This window comes from Nannobrachium achirus (genome assembly GCF_963921795.1).
Source record: "Nannobrachium achirus genome assembly, chromosome: 20".
Classification (NCBI taxonomy): domain Eukaryota; kingdom Metazoa; phylum Chordata; class Actinopteri; order Myctophiformes; family Myctophidae; genus Nannobrachium; species Nannobrachium achirus.
In genome coordinates this window covers 36,586,835-36,608,533 of record NC_137827.1, presented here as the reverse complement: position 1 = coordinate 36,608,533, position 21,699 = coordinate 36,586,835, and the positions used below count along the sequence as shown (strand labels likewise).

At 42.6% G+C, this 21,699-nt stretch overlaps 1 protein-coding gene across 7 annotated transcripts in view; it reads right to left on the bottom strand.

Moving 5' to 3' along the window:
* The window catches only part of pcnx1 (pecanex 1), a 59,644-nt gene that overhangs the window by 19,678 nt on the left and 18,267 nt on the right, over positions 1 to 21,699 (bottom strand). For 3 of the 7 annotated variants that reach the window (XR_013963151.1, XM_080751232.1, XM_080751233.1), the window contains exons 7-19: positions 20,519 to 20,648; positions 13,966 to 14,162; positions 11,667 to 11,760; positions 11,469 to 11,526; positions 10,676 to 10,905; positions 9,005 to 9,158; positions 7,801 to 7,833; positions 6,124 to 6,295; positions 5,438 to 5,548; positions 3,791 to 3,882; positions 2,534 to 2,643; positions 1,949 to 2,054; positions 1,352 to 1,444 (exon numbers count right to left, since the gene is read on the bottom strand). Coding sequence is in view for 6 of the 7 variants with exons in the window: in XM_080751232.1 (XP_080607358.1) it covers positions 1,352 to 1,444; positions 1,949 to 2,054; positions 2,534 to 2,643; positions 3,791 to 3,882; positions 5,438 to 5,548; positions 6,124 to 6,295; positions 7,801 to 7,833; positions 9,005 to 9,158; positions 10,676 to 10,905; positions 11,469 to 11,526; positions 11,667 to 11,760; positions 13,966 to 14,162; positions 20,519 to 20,648 (1,580 nt within the window). In the remaining variant the exon portion in view is untranslated. The remainder of the gene's footprint in view (positions 1 to 1,351; positions 1,445 to 1,948; positions 2,055 to 2,533; positions 2,644 to 3,790; positions 3,883 to 5,437; positions 5,549 to 6,123; positions 6,296 to 7,800; positions 7,834 to 9,004; positions 9,159 to 10,675; positions 10,906 to 11,468; positions 11,527 to 11,666; positions 11,761 to 13,965; positions 14,163 to 20,518; positions 20,649 to 21,699) is intronic. The other 4 variants (XM_080751234.1, XM_080751235.1, XM_080751236.1 and 1 more) reach the window with 3 other exon arrangements.

Below are 21,699 nucleotides of genomic sequence, written 5' to 3'. Positions count from 1 at the left end.
TAGTACATTCATATTACGGATATTATGACATACAGCACTTTGTGGTTATATTAGCATTGTTGTTGCACCTGAATGTGAGAATTTCATTTTCAATTCAACATCACTGTATATTTGGATGGTTTTCTCTAATGCCTCATTCACACTACAGATATATAGTTGAACGTTTTGCTTGGTAATTCAATGTAATCTCAATGGAAACCAGCTTTAAAGGCTGGATTCCAAGGACAGCCGACACGCCCAGCCTTTAAAGCTGGTTTCCATTGAGATTACATTGAATTACCAAGCAAAACGTTCAACTATATATCTGTAGTGTGAATGAGGCATAAGACATGGCCAAAAAGAGAAATGTATCACGACATGTGCAATATATTGTATGACTTTTTGTACAACAATGTATTTTTTTATAGCACATATCTCAACTCCTCACTTAGTTATTTAAAGGAGCTATAGTCAACTTTTTCTTGAAAAACGGATGCTAAAATAAAAATAATGTTTCGAAAATATTTTATAAAAAAATAAGCTTCATATATGTGTTTCAATTAAAAAATGACCACAAAAAGCGTAAAATAATGATAAAATAATCATTTTGGCCCTTTGTTTACATTTACAGGGCCCGTACTTTGTTTACATCCTAGTCTGTAGACTAAGATGTACACCTACAATGAAAAAGTTGACTATAGCTCCTTTAACAATATCTATAGATATTCTTTCTTACACAAAAATACGTAGCAATGATGAGTTTGAAAGATAAAAGATTAATAATAAAACAGTAAGTGTGTATAATCCTTTCCAACCCACATAGCCCAATTAGTCTGACCTTTGCAGGAGTGCATAAGTCTGTGAAGGTACATAGTTTACCGCAGGGTTCCCCAATAGGCGGCCCGCGGGCCATTTGCGGCCCGCGGGGGGATACTGTCTGGCCCACACCAACCCCAGTAATAATGGTGGTATAAGACCAGCAACAACACTATTATATCGTCTTTGTCAGGTGGAAAGCTTGTATCTCCAAATTTGTACGTTCTTTTGCTAATCATACAAGGCCATCGCACAAAAGTAGTGAAAACAGCAGATCTACAAGCACACAACGCCTCGCGGTGCGAGGCGTTGTGTGCTTGTAGATCGGCTGTTTTCACTAACAGCCGATCACCCTTGGGGAAAACTAATTGGGGAACCCTGGTTTACCATATACAGTATGTAACAACTCCTCACTTATCTCCCTCTTTTGTGTACCGCAAAAAAGATTTTACTGAACATGTCCAGGAAATATGACTAAGATTTGAAGATTAACTCAAACTTATTTATTTGGGACAGAGTGCCCATTTAGTCTATTATGAAATTAACTTCACCGTACCTGTAGTGCAATGAACACTGTGCTGACATGGATGGCAAAGTACAGAACAGCGATGACCACACAGACAATCATGTCCGACTGAAGACGCTCATTCTATAGCGACAAGAAGAAACATCAGGAATCAGGGGTCAGCTAAAGAAAAAGCCGGTAAACTGCACCCTCCAATTGTAAATCAAATGCAAATGTTGTTTACAAGCAAACCCTGACATATCCAGAAAATACCTGTAATATATCTGTACGAAAGTAGTACTGTAAAATTCAAATCGGGTAAATCATGTGGTCTGAGATGTCATTGAGAGGTCATCATGCAATAAGAGAAATGTATCCTCCACAGGGTAAATGGACTGGACCCAGGCAAGTCACCTGTTACCATCTTTCTTGTCATTCTTAATTTAGGACCATTCTAACCCATTTAGGCCTAGAATTATTGAATGCTTTAACCAGTGAAAAATAGCAGATATACAAGCAGCTTGTATATCTGCTATTTTTCATTAGTTAAAGCATAAGATAATGATACACAATATGTGTACCCGTTCTGAATGGGTTAAAGCAACCCAATCGTGAATTCAATCCATTATGCAACAATCCTCAACTCACCACCGAGGCCCTCAGCTTCTCCGGCAGAGGGTCCTGGACCTCTGAGAGAGGGTCTTCAGGGTTCTTGTCTTTCAAGTTAGGCAAGATCTTGGACTGTATCAGCGAGCTATGGATTGAGACAATACTATATTAGCTATTTCAAAATGTGGATTTGGAGCCCATTGTGGCAATTTATCTGATGGTGGGGGCCGGCATTCAGTTGTCAAACAGGTTGAAAAGCTTAGGGTAGGCATATGAGGATGTTCACTATTTGAGACAATGTTAGTGCATACCGAGTCAAGAAATCACAAACCATTCTTTGATATGAATTACTATACAGGAGACCAGGGTAAAACAATATTTCTGATGGCTTTCCATAAGTATAGAGTCAAATATTCAAACTTGTCTATTTACTTTACTGTGGCTGACAGCTCAATGAATGTTTAAAAACACAGCACAGTACACAGTAAAATCCTTAGTATTAATTTAACTCCAAAAAAATCTTCCTCCAAGTATAATCATAAATACCTGATGATTATAAAAGATCATGGCACTATGTCTTTAAATAACACTGGGGTGTTACTGTGAAGTCCTGTGTAAACTTACATGAGTACAGAGGGATCACTGCTCTGGCGGCTCAGATGGTAGGACACTGCCACCAGGAGACCACAGAAGACAGAGAACAGCACAGGGATGTGATGGGGCTCCCATGTCTCCTGTGACACACACACAAACAAAAAGGTTTTTAATCAAAAAATCGATACTGTATTTATTTTATAATCTATCAAATTCAAATGACATGAGAGACTAAAGAGGTTCCAGAGGTTCCAGGATCAAACTGGTGATCTGTTCTGGCAAGTCCAGCCCATTGCACACAACTTACAGTATAAATTGACATTACAACAGACTTGCTTGAAATAATAAGTAATCCAACACACTAAATATCAATGTGCGGTTACATTATCATTGCACTTAAGGATTGATTTAAAAGATACAGCCAAACACTGTCCCTGGAGAAAATATGTATTTCCAAATGAAATTCAAACATCCATGACTAGTCATCTTTTGGCTATCCAATATACATTTCAGATTTCTCCTCTGTACACATCCATGCATCCACAGTGCAGCCCAGCCCAGCTACAGCATGTGGTATTAGTACTGTATATTTTAAATGACTATTGACTCCAAGGAACATTTCCAAGGGAAGACTGGATAGACTGGCATGATGGTAGCTCTGATATCTGACCAGTGGCATTTTAACTCCACGTTGTAAACTTTGCTTGGTATTCACTCACATCTACAGTATATTAATTCATTAATTCTCTGGAGACAAAATCGATCACATCTCTACTAAACTGGTCATGAAAACTGAGCAAGGAAGAATTTTTCTCTGTTTCTAATTAATTCATAAATAGACTGTGATTTGCCCCGGACTGCTGGCCTTGCGGTCCGGGCACCTAGGCTCCAATGCAGCCTGACAGCGTGTTGTGGGCTCGAATGCCGATCCAGAAGACCTTTGTTGCGTGTCACTCTTTCTCCCCTTTTCCTGTCTATGAACTATCAATAAAAGGCAGAAAAAGGCAAAAAAATATATCTTGAAAAAAGAAAAGAAATGGACTGTGATTGTAGGGAAAATCTACAGTTAAGAGATAAAAACGAGGCTTCTCTGTGAAAAACCGAGTGTCTCTTCTTCGCCAAGTCTGAGTGAACCTTATGAAACTGTGAGCCAAACGCATTGTTCACCCATGTTCCACGTGAAGTAAAGTGCTAAGCCTCACAGCCTCATTGTGTGTTGCGATTTAATTTTGTGGTGGGGAAAAGAACAAAAACAGGATGTCACTGCATTGGGAGTGTGGCCCTCACCTTCAGGGCCCCATAGCACAGACCGTACAACAGGGCCACGGTCACAGCACTGCGGACCACGCTGTACAGGGCCGACAGAAGGCTGCTGGAAGCTGTGAAGGACAGAACACACAGTGTCACTGACACCTGGGCTCATCAATTTCCAATTTAAACATTTAGAGAAAGGTATCTGCAATAAAGCAGACAGCCCGCAACACTCCAAGTTAGATGAAGGCTTTTAGGTGCACGGCTCAAAATAGCATATAAGAAAGAAGTAGTCGCCAGCACTCAAGGAATCTCCTTTTTACATGATTTTATTTACCTCAAACGGATGCGTTTCAACCTTTCGGTCTTCTTCAGCGTTGTATCAACGCTGAAGAAGACCGAAGGGTCGAAATTCCTTGAGTGCTGGCGACTACTTCTTTCTCAATTTAAACATTTACCAGATGCTCTTATCCAGAGCGACAAACAAGTGCAGGATCTGAGTAAATGGCAAGAACCCTTAGTCAACAGGAAGCAGGGTAAATGGTCAAGTAAATAAAGAAGAAAGAAAAACTATTTTGTGCTTCAAAGTAACGAGGATACCAGGTAAACGTCAAACCTAGCAACTGTCTAAACAACATGCAACCTAAATAACATTCAAAGCATTTAAACAAGTATGTGTGTCTATCTAAATAACAAGTAACACTTAATATCTCACTGCATGCTATAAATAGCATCAAAGATAGGCGACAATAAGGGATACAAGGAAAGCGAACTGCTAGGGGGAGGTGGAGTCTGAAGAGGTGAGTTTGCAGTCATGACTCTTGGCTGGAGGGTTGTCAATACACAGCTTTGCAGCCAGTGAAATGAAAAATATAGTCTTGATGCTTGAGGTGTTGGACAGAGTGTCGTAGCGAAGGGAGGTGATTGTAGATGATTTAATAAGTGTGCAGGAAGGGGTGTGAGGGCGGATCATGTCCTGACGTAAGTGCCATCAAAGCTATAACCTATAGGCTATGACAACTAGACAGGTTGAATGCAAGCCCGTATTTTAACCTCTTATGATGAATCACTGTCTCAAGGCGTTTAATCATCATGAGCAAATGAAGTGTAGGGTGTGATGGAGGTGTTGCAAATATTCAAAAGTCTAAAATGAGAATTGAAATTCACTAGACTGTTAAGTGAAAGTCTTTGCACACTTTCATGTTGTTTGATTGCATATATATATATATATATATATATATACTCTATTTACGTAATTGAACAGAGTCCCTCAGTGGTCTGCAGTATACAAGGCCCAACCATTCTCTCTCTCTACACTAAATCTCTTTGCCAAAAATAGCCTATCTATAAGCTCACTACGAGTCGCAATGCATTGTGAGCGTGTAGATTGGCTATTTTAAGCAAATGTTTGCCACAGAGGAGGAGTGCTATAGTTCACGTGGTTAAGTTACCAACCTAGTCAGACTATAACCAGGTAGCAATCTGATCACTTGCACGTTATTTTGTCATGATGTGTTTATTTAAATCTATATAACCAATGTCCTCTCCTGTGTTTGTCCTGAGCACACTGGGACGAACCCCTGGCAAGCTTGAACCACTGAAACCTGGGGTCATGTGTGATGATCCCACAGAGGGCAAACACAACACCTGCAGTGAGGTTGGCGTTTAATGAGAGTCGCTCACCGTTCCCACCAAACACATGGATGTCCAGCTGCTCAAAGAGGTACATGACGAATGTGTTGACCTGTGGGAGCAGTCCCACAAAGAACACGACTGGAAAGCACAGCGTGAAGACTGCAGGGAGACAACAGCAGGAGGGAAGCAAGCAGGTCACCTTACTGTTCATAGAATAACATTAATGCTGCATTCATTCTATGTGACTCATTCTTTAACAATGTTAACTAGATGTCTATACATTTCCCATGATCCTTCTATTCTTCTCTTGTATTATACTTATCTAACTTTTTCAGGTATTACCCAGCGTTGCAGACATGACCCAGATATGGCCATAAGCTTTGGCTATGGGCTGATAAGGAACTCCAATGATATTTAGTAATAACAAACATGGAACATACACTAAAGATAAACTACACCAATATCTGACAGAGTCCTATGTCGGGGATGCAGTTCATAGCATGTGGGGTGGTGAATGTCCAGGAAAACATAAAATAATGTCCCATATTTTCACACACCTGGATCTTGCAGTGGAAGTAATTTGTCCACTGCCCAAATGCAGCTTTATTGCAGAAAAGCTGCATAGAAACAGTTTAATTTTAGCCCAACCTTTGAGGGAAACAAACCTTCCAGCCACTCCATATTTTTCAAACTTCCCCACAGCTTTTGTCTCTATCTGGGACAGGGTACCTTACCTATGACTAAGTCCCTGGCAGAGGCGAGCACCAGGGAGCTGGTGAGCGCTACGCCATACAGGGTGAAGCGAGCCGAGGAGGTTCTCTGGCTGCCGTAGTGGAGGATCCAAATGAGGCCACAGCACAAGCAGAAGTAGACAGGCCGGCTGTATGCTATGATGCGATTATGGCCCTGGAAGGGGAGCATAGTGGAGGTTAAAAGAGACAGGGGTATCATGTTCCGGTGTATAGCTGAGCTCAGTGAGCTGACCACATTCACATATTTTTGCTCTCATTCACACTGGCAAGGTGGGCATCCCAACCCCAGTATGATGTAACACACACAGGGGTCTTCAACGTTTTCAGGCCAAGGACCCCTTAGTTGAGAGAGAGATTAAGCAGGGACCCCCACGACCTGCCCATAGATTCCATATAGTTTCATCTTTTGACAGCAAAATCATCAATGTATTTCACTCTGTAATTAGTCGTCTCTTTTTCCCCCTCTACACCAAAGCTCACCAAAGCGCACAATAACCATGTGATTGTCCCGCCCAATCAAATTGGAATTGGCGTAGATTGTGCGCACAATAACTATGTGATTGTCCCCGAACCAATAAAAGGAAAATACATACAGAAAATGCTAGGTGTTGTATAATAAAATCAAATTCCCATTCATCGTGCAGAATGACTGGATCATTTCAGTACATAGAGTAGCTGCATCACACCAGTGGACAGAAATAGCACCACGTAAGGTTAGTTGAGGTAGTGAAAATGTGTGCTTTCACTGTTCAGCTTTCCGCCCAAGAGGCTGCACTGCTCTAGTGCATTCACCCGAGGGAGCACTGACAGTTTACGCACCAACACTCACATCATTTGTGTCATGTTTTCCCCGCAAGTGTCAAAGGTATTACAAAAAGGAGAGAAAAGCACCTTGACGTGAGGCAAGGTGAGGTGAAGGGAGAGAGAACGGCAGACAGAGGAACAGAGAGTGAGCAAGATTCACAAAGAAATCAAGTGAAAGAGAGTGAAAGACAGACAGACAAGACGGGCTCAGGGAGGTTGTTAGAGAAAGACGTGGTAGGGTTGATAGGGATGATGAGAGAGACAGAGACAGCAGAGAGAGACGGAGATAGTCAGCACCATGGTCTAAACTCTAGCCAGTTATTTAAAGCATATGCCTGCAGCAGAGTCGTCTGCATTAATAAAAAACACAGTTTCAGGACAAGCTGGGAAACGAGGAGAGGAGAGGAGATGAGACAAGAGGAGGAGAAAGGTAAATCAGAGGAGGAGAAGAGGAGAGGAAGAGTGGGAGCAGATGGAGGAGAGGGTGGCTGCGCTGACGCAAGGGGGAAAGGAAAAGATTCCAAGGACAAAAACAACACCATTTTGAAGACAAAAACAACTAAACAGTAACAGGTGGAGAGGTGCAGAAAACCAAACATCTACGGCAAATGACACATAAATAAGCAGTCTTTCAGAAGTATGTTGTTGATCTAGAAAAGAAATGGAGCTAATTTTACGGATGCAGTCACTGATCCTTCTCTGGATAAGAAGTCAGCTGAATGCCTAAAACACTGATTAAAAATGGAGACACTGTATTAAACCCTTGAGGGGAAGACATGACAGCAATAATAATAACAACCCTATAAGTCACAGAGACTGCAAGATGGAGGGCTTTTACAAAGGAACAGTACTCACATGCCGAGGGGATGAGGAGTCTGGTTGAACACTCTGTCAAATATAAAGTACAATTTAATTAACACGTTGCCCAGCACTTCAATGCAAATTCCATGGTTACACGTACTGTAACTTTATGTTGACCTGATTACTGTGCATTAACTGATAGGAAATATTTAACCCACTTAAGCCCTTGTACATCATTTGCTTACAAGGATGACCATGCCTCATTAACCATGAGGTTAATGAGTTATTTCCATGGGTTCAAGAATCTAATGCATTGAAATTAAGGTAATTGTAATGTAAAGTGCCATTTAAGTTTCATATTCAGTGCTCAGCTTGACAGCTTCCATTTAAATTATCTTTAAATTACTATATCGGTACTTTGTGTGGACTCATTTCCCAATACAGAAGCCAATTCTATATCTTTTATTTGGTTTTATTAAATAAAATAAAAAAATCTACAGAGCGATAAGAGTGTCTACATACTATTAAGGTGATTTTGCAAGGATATCCTTGAGATTTTTACTTTTACTACTGACTTAGAGCTCATCAGCATTATCTTCGAGTAATATCTTCAATCCTGAGTGCATTAGTCACTAGGCTCACAAGATATACAGTATGCTCATCTGTAGTACAAGACAGTGTGAAAGTGTGAGAAAGACAGAGAGAGAAGAGTGAGAGAAAGACCAGTGCGTACACTTCAAATCCAACAAGCATGTACTGCAGGGTTCACCAATTAGTTTTCTCCAAGGGCCGAATTATGTCTAGGGTACCAAGCTGAGGGCCACAACATTGCAGGGGGCGACGGTGGCGTTCCCGCTACTCCAGCGACAGTTCAGATATCGTCGTTGTCGGGTGAAAATCTTCCGTCCAAAACCGTTTTTTTTTGCATTTATCATTTTAAAAATGATTTAAACTAGTGAAAACAGCCGATCTACAAGCACACAACACCTCGCATCGCGAGGCGTTGTGTGCTTGTAGATCTGCTGTTTTCACTACTCTTGTGTGACGGCCTTGTATGATGAAGCAGGGCTTTGCTTTGCGAAGGAACATACAAATTTGGAGATACAAGGTTTCCACCCGACAACGACGATATACTAGTGTTGTTGCTGCTCTTATACCACCATTATTACTGGGGTTGGTGGGGGCCGGACAGTAGCCCCCCGCGGGCCGCCTATTGGGGAACCCTGATGTACTGCTAACTACTGCAAGAGGTACTCACCTTAAGCAGGGAGTATTGGCAGCTTGCTATGACGAGACAGAACTGAAACACCCAGATGTCAGTGAAGAATCCATGGACCAGCAGCACAGAGCCCAGGAATGAAACTAAGACAGCCAGCGCCACTGCTAGCACATTCTCTAGAAGCTCCCGGTTCCTGAAGCACAGCGGCGGGAAATAAACACGGGAGACATTATTGGTGTTTGTTTTGGATGCATAATTTTACACTTTTGCTACCACTACTACAATCTCTTTATATTCAGTCTACCTTCCTCATCGTCTACTTCAGTGGTTCTCAACCTGTGGGGGTCCCCAAATTATTTTGGGGTGGTCCCCAGATGATTCACTTAACACATTGACCGCCATTTTAACATACCTCCGTACTCCCACCTGCCATTCGTCTCCATAGACTTCCATGTAATTGGGTGTGCACGGATCATGCACACCCATGCCTAGATAATGCACCACGTGTGTCCACATTGCTCACAGCTTTCAAACAAAAAAATCCGAATGGAAATTCGTTCAGGCATTCATGAGATAACAGCCACTATGTTTAACAAAGATGGCTGCCAAAATGGCTGCCATGCTTGAAAGATGGGGTTGCTATGGGGGTTAAACATGCAATTTCGCGATTGCTATCATGCCTACTCCATTTTTGGGGGTCAAAAAAAAATTTTTGATTTTTTTTTTTTTTTTTTTTTTTTTAATTCTCGGGACTATCGGGCCTGGCGGGGAAAGACATTGGAATAATCTCGGGACTATCGGGCCTGGCAGGGAATGAGTTAACACCTTCTAAGCCTGGTCGTACTCCCTCGGACTTCCTACTGGGTCCCATCAGCCACACGTCTATTCCCGGACTTTTGATATAAATGATAATAATTTTTAAAAAAAACATCGGAAATTCTTCTCTGTGTCTTTTTGGAGCTATCTGAAATGGTTAATATGCTCTCACAGTGATTTTCTGGTGCTGGGTGTGATACTCGTAATATCCAGCAGGCCACGCCGTTGACTCACATTCTGGATGGATGGCTGGCCAGGAGTGGCCATGAACTCTCCCCAGTGTTGAAACTCAACAAGAAAGACACACAAGATGGCTACTCTTTGTCTCTGTTCGTGGATCGCGGTTTCAATCACGTTCGGGCGCCGCTTCTCTATCGCTCCTTTCCCTGCTTCGCCGCACGTAAACGAATGGAATTGATCTCCCCTCCGCCTCGCCAAAGTAAGATCGCCGACCTCTGCAGGATGAATATGTACGCTGTATCGAGCACTCCATTACGTGTTGTTATCATGTGGGCTTTGTTTTTTTAAAACATGTTTGTAAATAAATGGCTTATTTCTTCGGCGCTACCTCTGTTCAGAGGGTTCTGCCGCGGCTTGCAACGTGTTAATGTGCAAAATTGTTTTTATCTCTCAACAGTAAACAAACCAACATAAAGTTTAAGTGTATAGAGGGTATATGCACATTTCTAAAGTGACAATTTAAGGACTCTTTAATACCTCTAAAATGACAAATTAACCATCGGTCAAATTGTCAAATATTAGAGGCAGAAATTGTGAAAATAGCAGGTCTTCATGCGAGGCCTTGTGAGCATGTAGATGTGAGGCAACTAAACTTCCCACTTTAGTTGCAACAACATGGGTGATGACGGATGGTGTGTAAGTCGTCAGCCTCACCTGTCAAACAGTGCCAGCAAGGTGAGCCGGTCAAAGTGCAGGCCCACCCACAGGTAAGGCATCAGCCAGAAGCGGTAGTACTGCTTGGCTTTACCAGCAGCAGCAGCAGCGGGGTCCTCTGGGCCCATGGGGGCGTCCTGGAGCTCAGGGCTCAGGTCCCCGTCCTGCTGCTCCAGCAGCTCTGGGTCCATGGTTAGCAGCCGGTTCAGACGGATCTGAGGGAGGGAGAGCTGACCCACGGTCAGAGCTAGACCTCAGGTAATGAATGATGAAGCATGCGGATGTGGTGAGGAGACCATGGGCAGCAAATGGGTGCGTTCACATCGAAAGTGATGCAATTTTTTTAGTGACTCATTTTAATATTAAGTCATGGCAAAGATGTGACATATAGCAATATTTCACGTCTTCCCTCTGAAGCGACATGAATTGTGCATGTTGAAGAAATGTTGAACTCCAGTGATTTTTGCATAAGAGAACATCCTATGCAGGACGTTGTTTTACCATACTTGAAAAACACACTGGTGAAATACACGTTACTGATGCTGCCGCAAACAAATTCACAAAATGTCAGATGAATAGCTACACGGCTGCATCTGCCATTCAAGCGATGCAAATATTTTGACTGCATCCAATGTGAATGCACCTTTAGTGTCCGTACACAGGTGTAAACACATTTGAACTTAAGAGTACATGCGCACACAAATACAGACAAATGGATGGAAGCCTGTGCGTGTGGAGATACACAGAACAAACACAGCATGCACACATGCGTGTTGAGTGAAAGGGGACTCACCAGGTCATGAGGGTAGAAGCGAACTGAGGTAGAACTGGAGAGATGGGAGTCTGTGTCCCTGTAGGTTATCAAAAATGTCAAGGGTCAGCATTTGTGAAACAAAAGCTCTTGCACTCAATGTATTGAACCATGTTTTTAAACGGAGCAACCTCAGAGGAAACAGCTAACATTGTTGTTTACCATAGGTAGGTAGCTTACCATATGTTATTGGAGGCTCGTCTCGTTGCAGGTTCAAAATTGACCAGGGACATGTCACAACCTCCTGCCTCATATAAGGAGGGAGTGAGCTTCCCTGAAAATGCAGACAAAAACAATATGTAACAGAGGGACAAACTGAAGGAACTAGGCTAGATCTTTGATAAGGAGAATCATTTGATTACCAATTATACTCTAGAGCAGTGGTTCTCAATGTGGGGTCCAGGATTGAGGGGGTTCCAGGGGGTCCCCAGACACACTTACAGGTCTGGTCTGTAACTATGAGAGTGCACAAATGGAACCAAATGGACCTGTAAGGGTCCACCTTTATACTCGTAGGGTTTAATTAAAACAGAATTCTTCAGTGTAAATCAGGGTCCCGAAGACACAAATCCTGTCTAATGAGGGGCCATGGGAGTTTGTGGCAATAAATGCATTACGTGCTACCAATCTAGAGTACATGAGGTAGTCTACATCAGGGATACTCAAACTTCTGAGCTTGTGGGCCACATTACAAAAATGTCAAGGGGCCGCGGGCCAGTTGATAAAATGACATTACTTGATAACTTCTCTTTTATTTGCTTTATTTCCACATAACGTAAGACAAGTGCAATGTGCAATATTTTATGGCTTGGAATTCCTTTTATATTCTGTCAATGACACAATTTGTAATCAAAGTAATTTGCTAAATTTTCTCTCTTTTTAATAATTCTGTGCAATTAGCATATTCCACACAAACACTAAAACAAACTAATGTACATTTGTCTGCTATTTGTCTGGGTTGTTGTCTATCTGGGATAACGTTAAAAGATAGCTGAGCACATCTCTCTTTCATTTGATTTGCATTAGGCCTACAATGTCATTTTGAGGATGCCAATTAGTTGGGCAGAGCCACTGGTAAAAAAAGAAAAGAGGACAAAAATACACGAAAATCTGCGATTTCAATGGCCGCTTTCACTATGTTTTGGCCATTATCTCTGGAACGGAATTTGCGCGTGGGCTGGAAGTGGCCCACAGGTTCACTGGTCTACATGCTGCTTTGAATTACAGTATTCTAAGAATCGCAATATGTTTCAGGAACCGGTGTGCACGTCAAGTCTCCTCAAGCCATGAGCAAATGAAGACAAACAGAGCCAGTCTGCTGAAATCGCAAGTGCAGAAAGGCGCACACACACACACACACACACACACACACACACACACACACACACACACACACACACACACACACACACACACACACACACACACACACACACACACACACACACACACACACACACACACACACACACACACACACACACACACACACACACACACACACACACACACACACCTCCAGCTATATTATGAGTAGGTGTGGAAATCCACTTAAGACTGGTTAAGATGGAGGGACCCAAATTGAATCAAAGACAGACACACAGCCCCATGTTCACTTACATCTTAAGTATGTAACTGCTTGTTCCACTAATAAGACATAAACTGTAATCAGAAACACACCGTCTTCAGCATAGGGAACACATTTCACCAGTGGGTCACAGCTGGTTTCGCAATGGGATTAAAATCTGGATTTGACCATGAAGTACTGCAGGACCTGATAAATAAAATAACACAACATTCCTCTTCTAAACGTATTGTTTGTTCATCATGACCCTGTCGGAATCTCCCTCAAGGCCATTTTGGGGTCCTGCCCAGTTGGGCTGAGAAACATGGCACGAGGGCGTGACAGAGTCGCAACACACACAATCGAGCGAGGTTAAGTGGTTGCTACAGACCCAGTATTGTAGACGTTGATGAATGGAGCGCGGATAATTACATACGTCTATAACCAAGTGCAACTGTCCACTGACCACAGATAATTACACACTGCTGTAGACACTTCTGACAGTCCTAGCTTATAAGAAACAATTGTATGGCATCACCACAACAACAATCCCAGAACGCACAAAAGAGCAGAACAAAGCCAAAAATAAGTCCTATGCAAAAAAAAAGGGACTGATGTTTGTCACATGTACTTACGACTTCCCTACAGACACCACAGACACCAGAAAGCTCTTGCAAAGCACTTTATTAATATGTGTTGTGTCTTCTGTGTTTAAGATCTATTGTTAACTTCCCCGGATTCAATCCTGCCAGTTCTCTTGTGCCTCGAATTTGCCATCTCCCACCATTCAACTGTCAAACTCTTTCCAAAAAGGTCTTCTTTATAACAAAACAACACGATATAACTGCCATAAGGGGGAAGGGGGGGGGGGGGGGGGGGAGTCATGACATCTTCCCTTCAGCATCGCTCCCCTACCAAAGTCATCCTGTAGACTGGTGGCGCCAACGGTGGAGGCCTTGTCCTGAGAGCCCTCCAGGTGCGCACTTCCATTCCTGGCCAGCAGGGAAGTGCTCGCGCTCAGCACGGTCACCTGGGACGGGGTTCTGGAGGGCAGACTTTTCCCCTGGGATGATGTAGAAGGCTGGGAAGCCTGGCTGAGGGCCTCCTGGAGGCTGTTGAGGAGGGGGGGGGGGGGGAGGAGGAACGAGGGGATGGGAAGAAGAAGGAAAGGAAACGAGAAGGAGGCATTGGGGGACATTGGTACATACCGTCATCATAGGAAGAGGAAGCACTGGACATGATGATGGGTTGGGCTAATGTGACTAAAACACATAGGAGCGAGTGAGGATTTAAGGCAGGGTTTCCTCAAACCTTTTTAGGCCGTGACCCCCAAAATAAACATATTTGAACTGGAGACCCCCACCCCGACAACCACTCGGAATTGTAGGTATAAGACTTAATGTGACTCGGTTCCACAGATAGATATTGTGAAAATAGCAGATCTACATGCTCACGATGTCTCGCAACGCTCACCTCGCCTCTTGCTTACTTATTATTTGACAGTTTGGCCAGTTTGGTATTAAAACGATCTTGAACGTCCTTAAATTGTGACTTTATAAATGTGCAGATACCTTGTATACACTTGTACTGTATGTTGGTTTGTTTACCGTTGAGTGAGAAAAATAAATTACATTACGCTAATCATCTGGGGACCCCACAAAATAATTTGGGGACCCCACTTGGGGTCCTGACCCCAAGTTTGAGAACCACTGATTTAAGAAGTCATTAAGAAAATAAGGAAGAAAGTCCAGCAGGTACAGTACACATGAAGTGGCTTTGTTCATATTCAGTGACTTTGTTCTTTATTATATTATTTTAAATTCAGAGTCATTTCCCAAGGGTACCACAGCTGGGAGTACAGCTGTAGCGATGCCCATGGTATCCTCATGGAAAGGGGCTAAGGGGATGAGAGACTACACAAACAATGAAAAGGGTGAGAAACACTAGAAGAACAGCACCTAAGCCTGGGCTAAAGATAGGACAGAATATCATGGGGCAATGCGGACAGGGCAACCTGATCTGAAGAGTGACAAGTCAGGGGTCTTTACTCCCAGGGGAAAAACAAAAGGAAGTGGACTCGAGTTTCAGGGGGAGATAATGCTACATGAGGGAGATAAGCTGCAGCACTCCTGGACAAGCGAAACATAGGAGAGACATAATCCTGTTGCTGTCAAAAGGGCCGGAGAGAAGCAGGGATGCGGAGGCACGATTATTGTGTAAATAGATTTTTTACCCCCGATTATAATTTCAAAAGACTTTCAAAAATCTGAAGAAAAACTTTTTCAGAAGTATTTAAATGTTCGAATTTTTACTAATATGTAAGAAAAACGTAAGAAATGGTGAAATAGCCAATGTACGAGCTCACACGCATCACATCGTGACACACTGTGAGCTTGTAGATCAGCTATGTTCACTCACTTAAAGGACAACTTCACCACTTTTCAACCTATCTTCATATAATTGGTCCTCACTAATGTTCATGATGAAATGGCACAACTTTTTTCTACTAGGTCTGTGTCTCATAGGAGCGATGTGGGCAGTTCAGAAACCTGCCTACCAGTGACATCATCGATGGGGAATAGAAACAGCAGGCTTTTTATTCCTGAAAAGTTACTATGCTACAATCAAGCCAATGTTCTCGCGATAATAAAAATCTAAATATATAAAAAAAAGAAATCGTGTCTAAAATAATCTGCATAACGATAAGGTAGATGGGTTTCTGAACTGCCCACAGCACTCCTAAGAGACACAGGCAGAGTAGGATTTTTTTTTTGCCATTTTATCCTGAGCATTAGTGAGGACCAATTATATGAAGATAAGTTGAAAAGTGGTGAAGTTGTCCTTTAAATAGTGCATAAGTGGGCCAGTCCTTGTTTGTGTAGTTCAGTATAGTTCTACACTAACAGTGCAGAGTAGGGGATGCAATTCACCTGGCAAAATCCTGAATGTTAACCCAAGTATAAAAATGGTCCTCGTATCCATTTTCACACATTATTGTAACAGTACAAATTGTATTTGTTGTTTATCGTTCCTTTCCCGGTGAAGGTCACTGGTTAAAGCTTAGCTCCAACGTTGCCTGTGTTAGGGCCCAGCCTGTAGCTAAAACCAACACAGCATCAACCTTTCTTATTATCTTGATATGACTATATTTTCATGCTTATACATGTCTCAGTCATACCCATAATGTACACCATGAATACCAGAAAACTCGCCCTCTTTCAAAGTCGCCCCAGACTCGTTTCCCAACGGGTCTGTGGCCTTAAGCCAGATGCAGATTAGACTAAAATCAAATCTGTGCTTTTGGGGGTCCCTGGAACAAAGAAGTTTGCAATAGGGGTCCATCCGTGGAACAAAATATGTTGAGATGGGGGTCCACGGCCAAAAACACATTTTAACCACTGATAGGCACATTCTACAAATGTCTCTAAATCATAACAATTTTCTGAAAAGAACCTATGTTGCCATCAGTGTTTCTCAAACTTTGTCATGTGAAGGACCCCCAGAATGATATGTATTTGGCTACGGACCCCCATCACAAAATACTTTGATTTTAGTCTATTCTGCATCTAGCTTAAGGCCACAGACCCGTTGGGAAATGAGTTTGGGGGCGACTTTGAAAGAGGGCGACTTATCTGGCTACCGTACACCATCAACAACAAGAAGCGTATTTTGAAAGCTTGTATACATTTTAGATACAATAAAAAAAACGAGACTAAATAAAGCCAAGGAGACCTGAGGAGAAGGTCATGAAAACATTTGAGTGAGATGGGAGAGGTTTGGCAGAGGGGACAGAGGGGTATTAGCTGAAGAGCGGGCAGTTTTGCATTCTGCAAGTTTATTGACCCCTGGCAGACTCTGCACACTTGTTTTCTTGCTCAACGTTTTCCAAGGCTCAGCATTTGGAGATGTGACCTTGCAGCAACGGGGCGGATGCAGAGCAAAGCAAAGCCTTGGCTAGAGATGAAAAACTGTTTGGGAAATGATAACCATAGGAGGGAGGCACACAGACCTGGTAGGAAATATGTTTACAATTGGCCATATTCACACGGTGAATACTGAAACCTACCCTCGAGCATGACTTAAGAGCCGCAGAATGAATATGGCCAATAGAATAGAAATGTACATTTCATGGACCACCCACTAAACCCACAAAAGGAACATAATGTTATTTTGATGTGGTTTGTGGTGGCCTGGTTTTAATAGCGTGTACATTTGCATGAGTGTAAATATGTGATTTTGAATGAATTTGTTTGTTCTTTGCAAGTTCGGTGCCTTGCTCAAAGACACTTGGACATGGATGAAAACAATGGCTGTTGCAGGGATCAGGCTGGGTCCTTCCTACATGTACTGTAGGTCTCTATAGCCATAGCCATCAAGCCACAGCAGTACGGATATGGGAATCTCAGCCAAATCCAATTTCTGGCCAGACCAGATTGAATGAAATCAGATTGTTTTTATCCGATTTCTGAACAGCAACATGTGTATAACATATACAATATTTTTTTCAAACCAGATTAGAATCACATATCTACAGTAAGGCATTCACGAATAGTGATTTTTAGTATTCGAATTATTCGACCTCAAAGTATTCGAATAGTGAAATATTCTACAGGACTGGCCAAAATGTCAAATATTAAGTAAGCAAGAGGCGAACATTGTGAAAATAGACGATCTACATGCTCACAACGCCTCGCAAATATTTATCTGTGGAACCAAGTCACATTAAATGTAATACCTACAATTCCAAGTGCTTGTCAGGGTGGGGGTCCCCAGTTCAAATATGTTTATTTTGGGGGTTACGGCCTAAAAAGGTTTGAGAACCCCTGGTATTACTGAGGGAAAGTTAGCCGATTGCTACATCAATCTGGGAACTAAATCTAAATCAATATCTTTCTTCACAAACGTGTTCATAAAGGACTCTACCATCACCTCTGAACTTTGTCAAACCCAACTCCCTTGACACACTTTGTGGGAGTCAACCAAAGTTGGGGGTATCCCGAGGGCCTGGGATTAAAGGGGGGAAATAAAAAAATGGCCAATATGAACGTATGAGGTGTGTAATTAGGGTATTCTTGGGCTGCTGAATCCGTTCCAACCATTAGTTTTCAGTTAAAATGACTCCTTGGCCATAAAATAGGCCACACCTACTTTTGTGTGTCCAAGAGACATAATATTGGTAATACAAAAAAATGGTTGGAGTAGGGTTTGAATTCATGAAAACTATTCAAGATCAGGCGGGTAAGGGCACATTATGACACACAGGATAACATGATGCAATCTGACAAGGAACACTCAAACACAGGGTTTAAAACAACAGGACACAGGTGAACTTGAATGACATGATTGGCTAAGCTTTGGCCAATTAGGCCTAGTTTATGTCCAAGGAAACATTTTAACTGAAAACAAATGGTTGGAATGGATTCAGCAGCCCAAGAATACCCTAATTACACACCTCATACGTTCATATTGGCCATTTTTTTATTTTTCCCCCTTTAATCCCAGGCCCTCGGGATACCCCCAACTTTGATTGGCTCCCGCAAAGTGTGTCAAGGGAGTTGGGTTTGACAAAGTTCAGAGGTGATAGTAGACACCTTTATGAACACATTTGTGAAGAAAGCTATTGATTTAGATTTAGTTCCCAGATTGATGTAGCAATCGGCTAACTTTCCCTCACTATATAGAGCATTAACAAATTCATCCACCAGCATTATAAACTATATATATTTTTAAAGAGAAAACAATAAAAATACCGTAAGCGAATATTCGACTTGGTGAACAACGTCGAATAGTGACTTTGATATTCGAATATTTGGAGAATGCCCTAATCTACAGTGGGTGGTTTCAAGTGCTGATTTCTAAAGATATGTCTCAGTTTGAAGTGCTGATTTCTAAAGACATGTCTCAGTCTAGACACTCAAGACACTGGAGCCTGGTTTATACTTGTAGATCTGCCATTTTCAGGGAGCGACATGGTCTCACCCAGAGTCTCATACAGTTAGTTAAACATTACTCACGTCTGTTATTACCACAGCAACCAATGCAAGTAGGTCAACAATGTCTGAATACACAAAGCCGAACTGATCACTCTCAAACAATAGTGCAGACAGTCAGTCCTAGTTAACGTTGTATTTGAGAAACGAATCAGAATTGCCTGTAGTCTGATCAAAGCCTAAGAAGCACAGATTTAAAGTGCTCTGCCAGCTACTGTAGCAATCAGTCATGCCAAGTCACTGGAGTCTCGTCACTCTGACAACAATCAAACCAAAGCTCCTTTAGCATTGCATCAATGCATGCGTTAGGTCTCCAAGGTTAGCTGTCCACATAAAGAGGATAGTAGATGGATTGATGAGGCTCGCGTAAATGGATTGAGGCTGCCATAGATACCCTTGGGCTTTCCAGCAGAAAGATGCTAGATATCCCAGTAAAGAGGGGGATAGAGGAAATGTTGCTCAAATAAAGGGTATGACCAGGGGTGCACAAGCCGCATGGAAAATATTTAGAGACAATGATCTCCAAATTAATGCTCCGACCCTGAAAACATTGGAAAAATCAGATCCCTAAGATATAGGGTTGTTCTAAAATGTCACCGTGACCTTAACTGAAAGTGAAATTATATGGTGTAAAATGATAGCTGGGCACTTAAGGGCCATTTATGGACAATTATGCTAAAAGTATTGAACATTCACCTTAGGTGGAGAAGCGGATGACTTGAACGACATGCGTTCTCTTTTGTATTTGATTTTCACACTGATCAATATCATTGACCCCCCTCTCTCTCTCTAGGAGAGCTCCCAGAGAAGGACACAGTAACATGATACAGGAGGATGCTTTGTGTTACCAAGCACTTTTATGAGAGGCAACGGTTGCGTGAGACAGATCAGAGCTGGCAATGCCCTTGGGTCTCTCTGTCAGGGTTTTGTGAGGACTCCATTCTCTGATCTGTGCGGGGGGAGGGGGGGGATTTAAGAGGCTAGATCTGGTGCGATAAAGTGGTGGATATAGGGCGACAACAAGCCTTCAAAAACACTGGCATATTGGGACGAAAGGAGGATCACATGCAGAATGCGAGACACGCATGATGGCACAGTCACAACGGGAGAGAATGGTCATGCAGGGCTTTCCCAGCATGCAAAGGAGTTAAGGCACGCTGGCAGTGTCAGAGGAAAAGAGTGAATGACAGTTACTGTTGATGTGGGGATGGAACTGAAAATACAGAGGGGACAGAGTGGTGCCTGGTAGCATGCGAACACCTTAGGTCACACAGTAGAATCCTCATGTTCATTTAGCCATTTGTAAATCTGAGCGTACACTGGTAACACATGCAATTTGGTTATATTTGTACCTGCAGAAAGCATTCGTACTAGATTTGTAAATGGACACACTGAGGATTTTGCTGTGTACCAATGCCAGAAGCTCCCCCCCCCCCCCCCCCCCCCCCCCACCCCCAGCGTCGGCATGCACGGCGTACCTGAGAGGAGATCCGATGAGAGAGGTGGGTGGCGTGGGGTTACTCCCCGCATTGTGCCGCCTCCGCACCGCCTGCCGACGGAACGTGCTACGTTCTCGTCGGAACGTGACCGTCTCCTCGCTCCCCGGGGCTGTCATGGCGAGAGGACATGATTGGAGCGGTCGTCAACATGGATGTTACCCCTCGTCCTCGTTTCTTTGAGGCGTTCTTACAAAGGTTAAATAGGCTAGCTATTTATGTTTTTACCTCCAAAAGTCCAAAAGCAAAATCATCAGTATTCATTTAACTGATGAGTGAAAAAATATACCCATTACTGATGAGCGTAAAAATCGACCCATATCTCAATTGGTACATTCTTGCACCCTCTGGGTTAAATTGCCACTGAGGATGATGCCAACTGACAACTGTGGGCATTCCTGTCGTGTCATTTTGACAACTTAAAAAAAAGAAGATGCACACACAAAACCTACAGTGTACAATCCTCAGAGTTAATTTATTGAATTCTAACTCTGAGAGTGTACTGTACAACATCAAATGCAACCAAAATGACCCGTAAGAGTCAATTTGGTTCTAATAGTACATTCTCAGTGTTAAACATATAGTATTTGACAGCATATGCCCTGCACGGTTATCAACATAGTGAGGTCAGATGGTCATCGTTTCTTGGCTGCATCTCTCCTACAACCAAGCCAGAGTCAGACACGCAACGAAATGTAAATCAAGCTCTTTTTGCTGCCAGCACAGGGAGGCAAGTCTGGGCACACCCTTGCCTCTAATATCCCAAAAGGAGCAAACCCAGGAGAGCCAAGAAACAATCAACACTGTCAGCCTGACAGAATGTACACAATACCTACAAGCCAAAGACCACATCCAGGACAATAGCAAGCAATACTAGCCTAACAGCGGGGAGGATTTGTATTTGTGTACACGTCGTCCATGCACGCGTGCAGTGATTAACCCATTTAGGCCTAGAATTATTGAATGCTTTAACCAGTGAAAAATAGCAGATATACAAGCATCACAGCGCGCGCTGCGAGCTTGTAGATCTGCTATTTTTGAAAAAGTCGTGAAAATGTGTGCAAATCTTTGAATATATGTATTTTCAAAGCGAACGTTTGTAACTCAAATTTTGCTTCTGGGTGGTCCCTGGAACTGAATATTTTGAGATGGGGGTCCGTGGC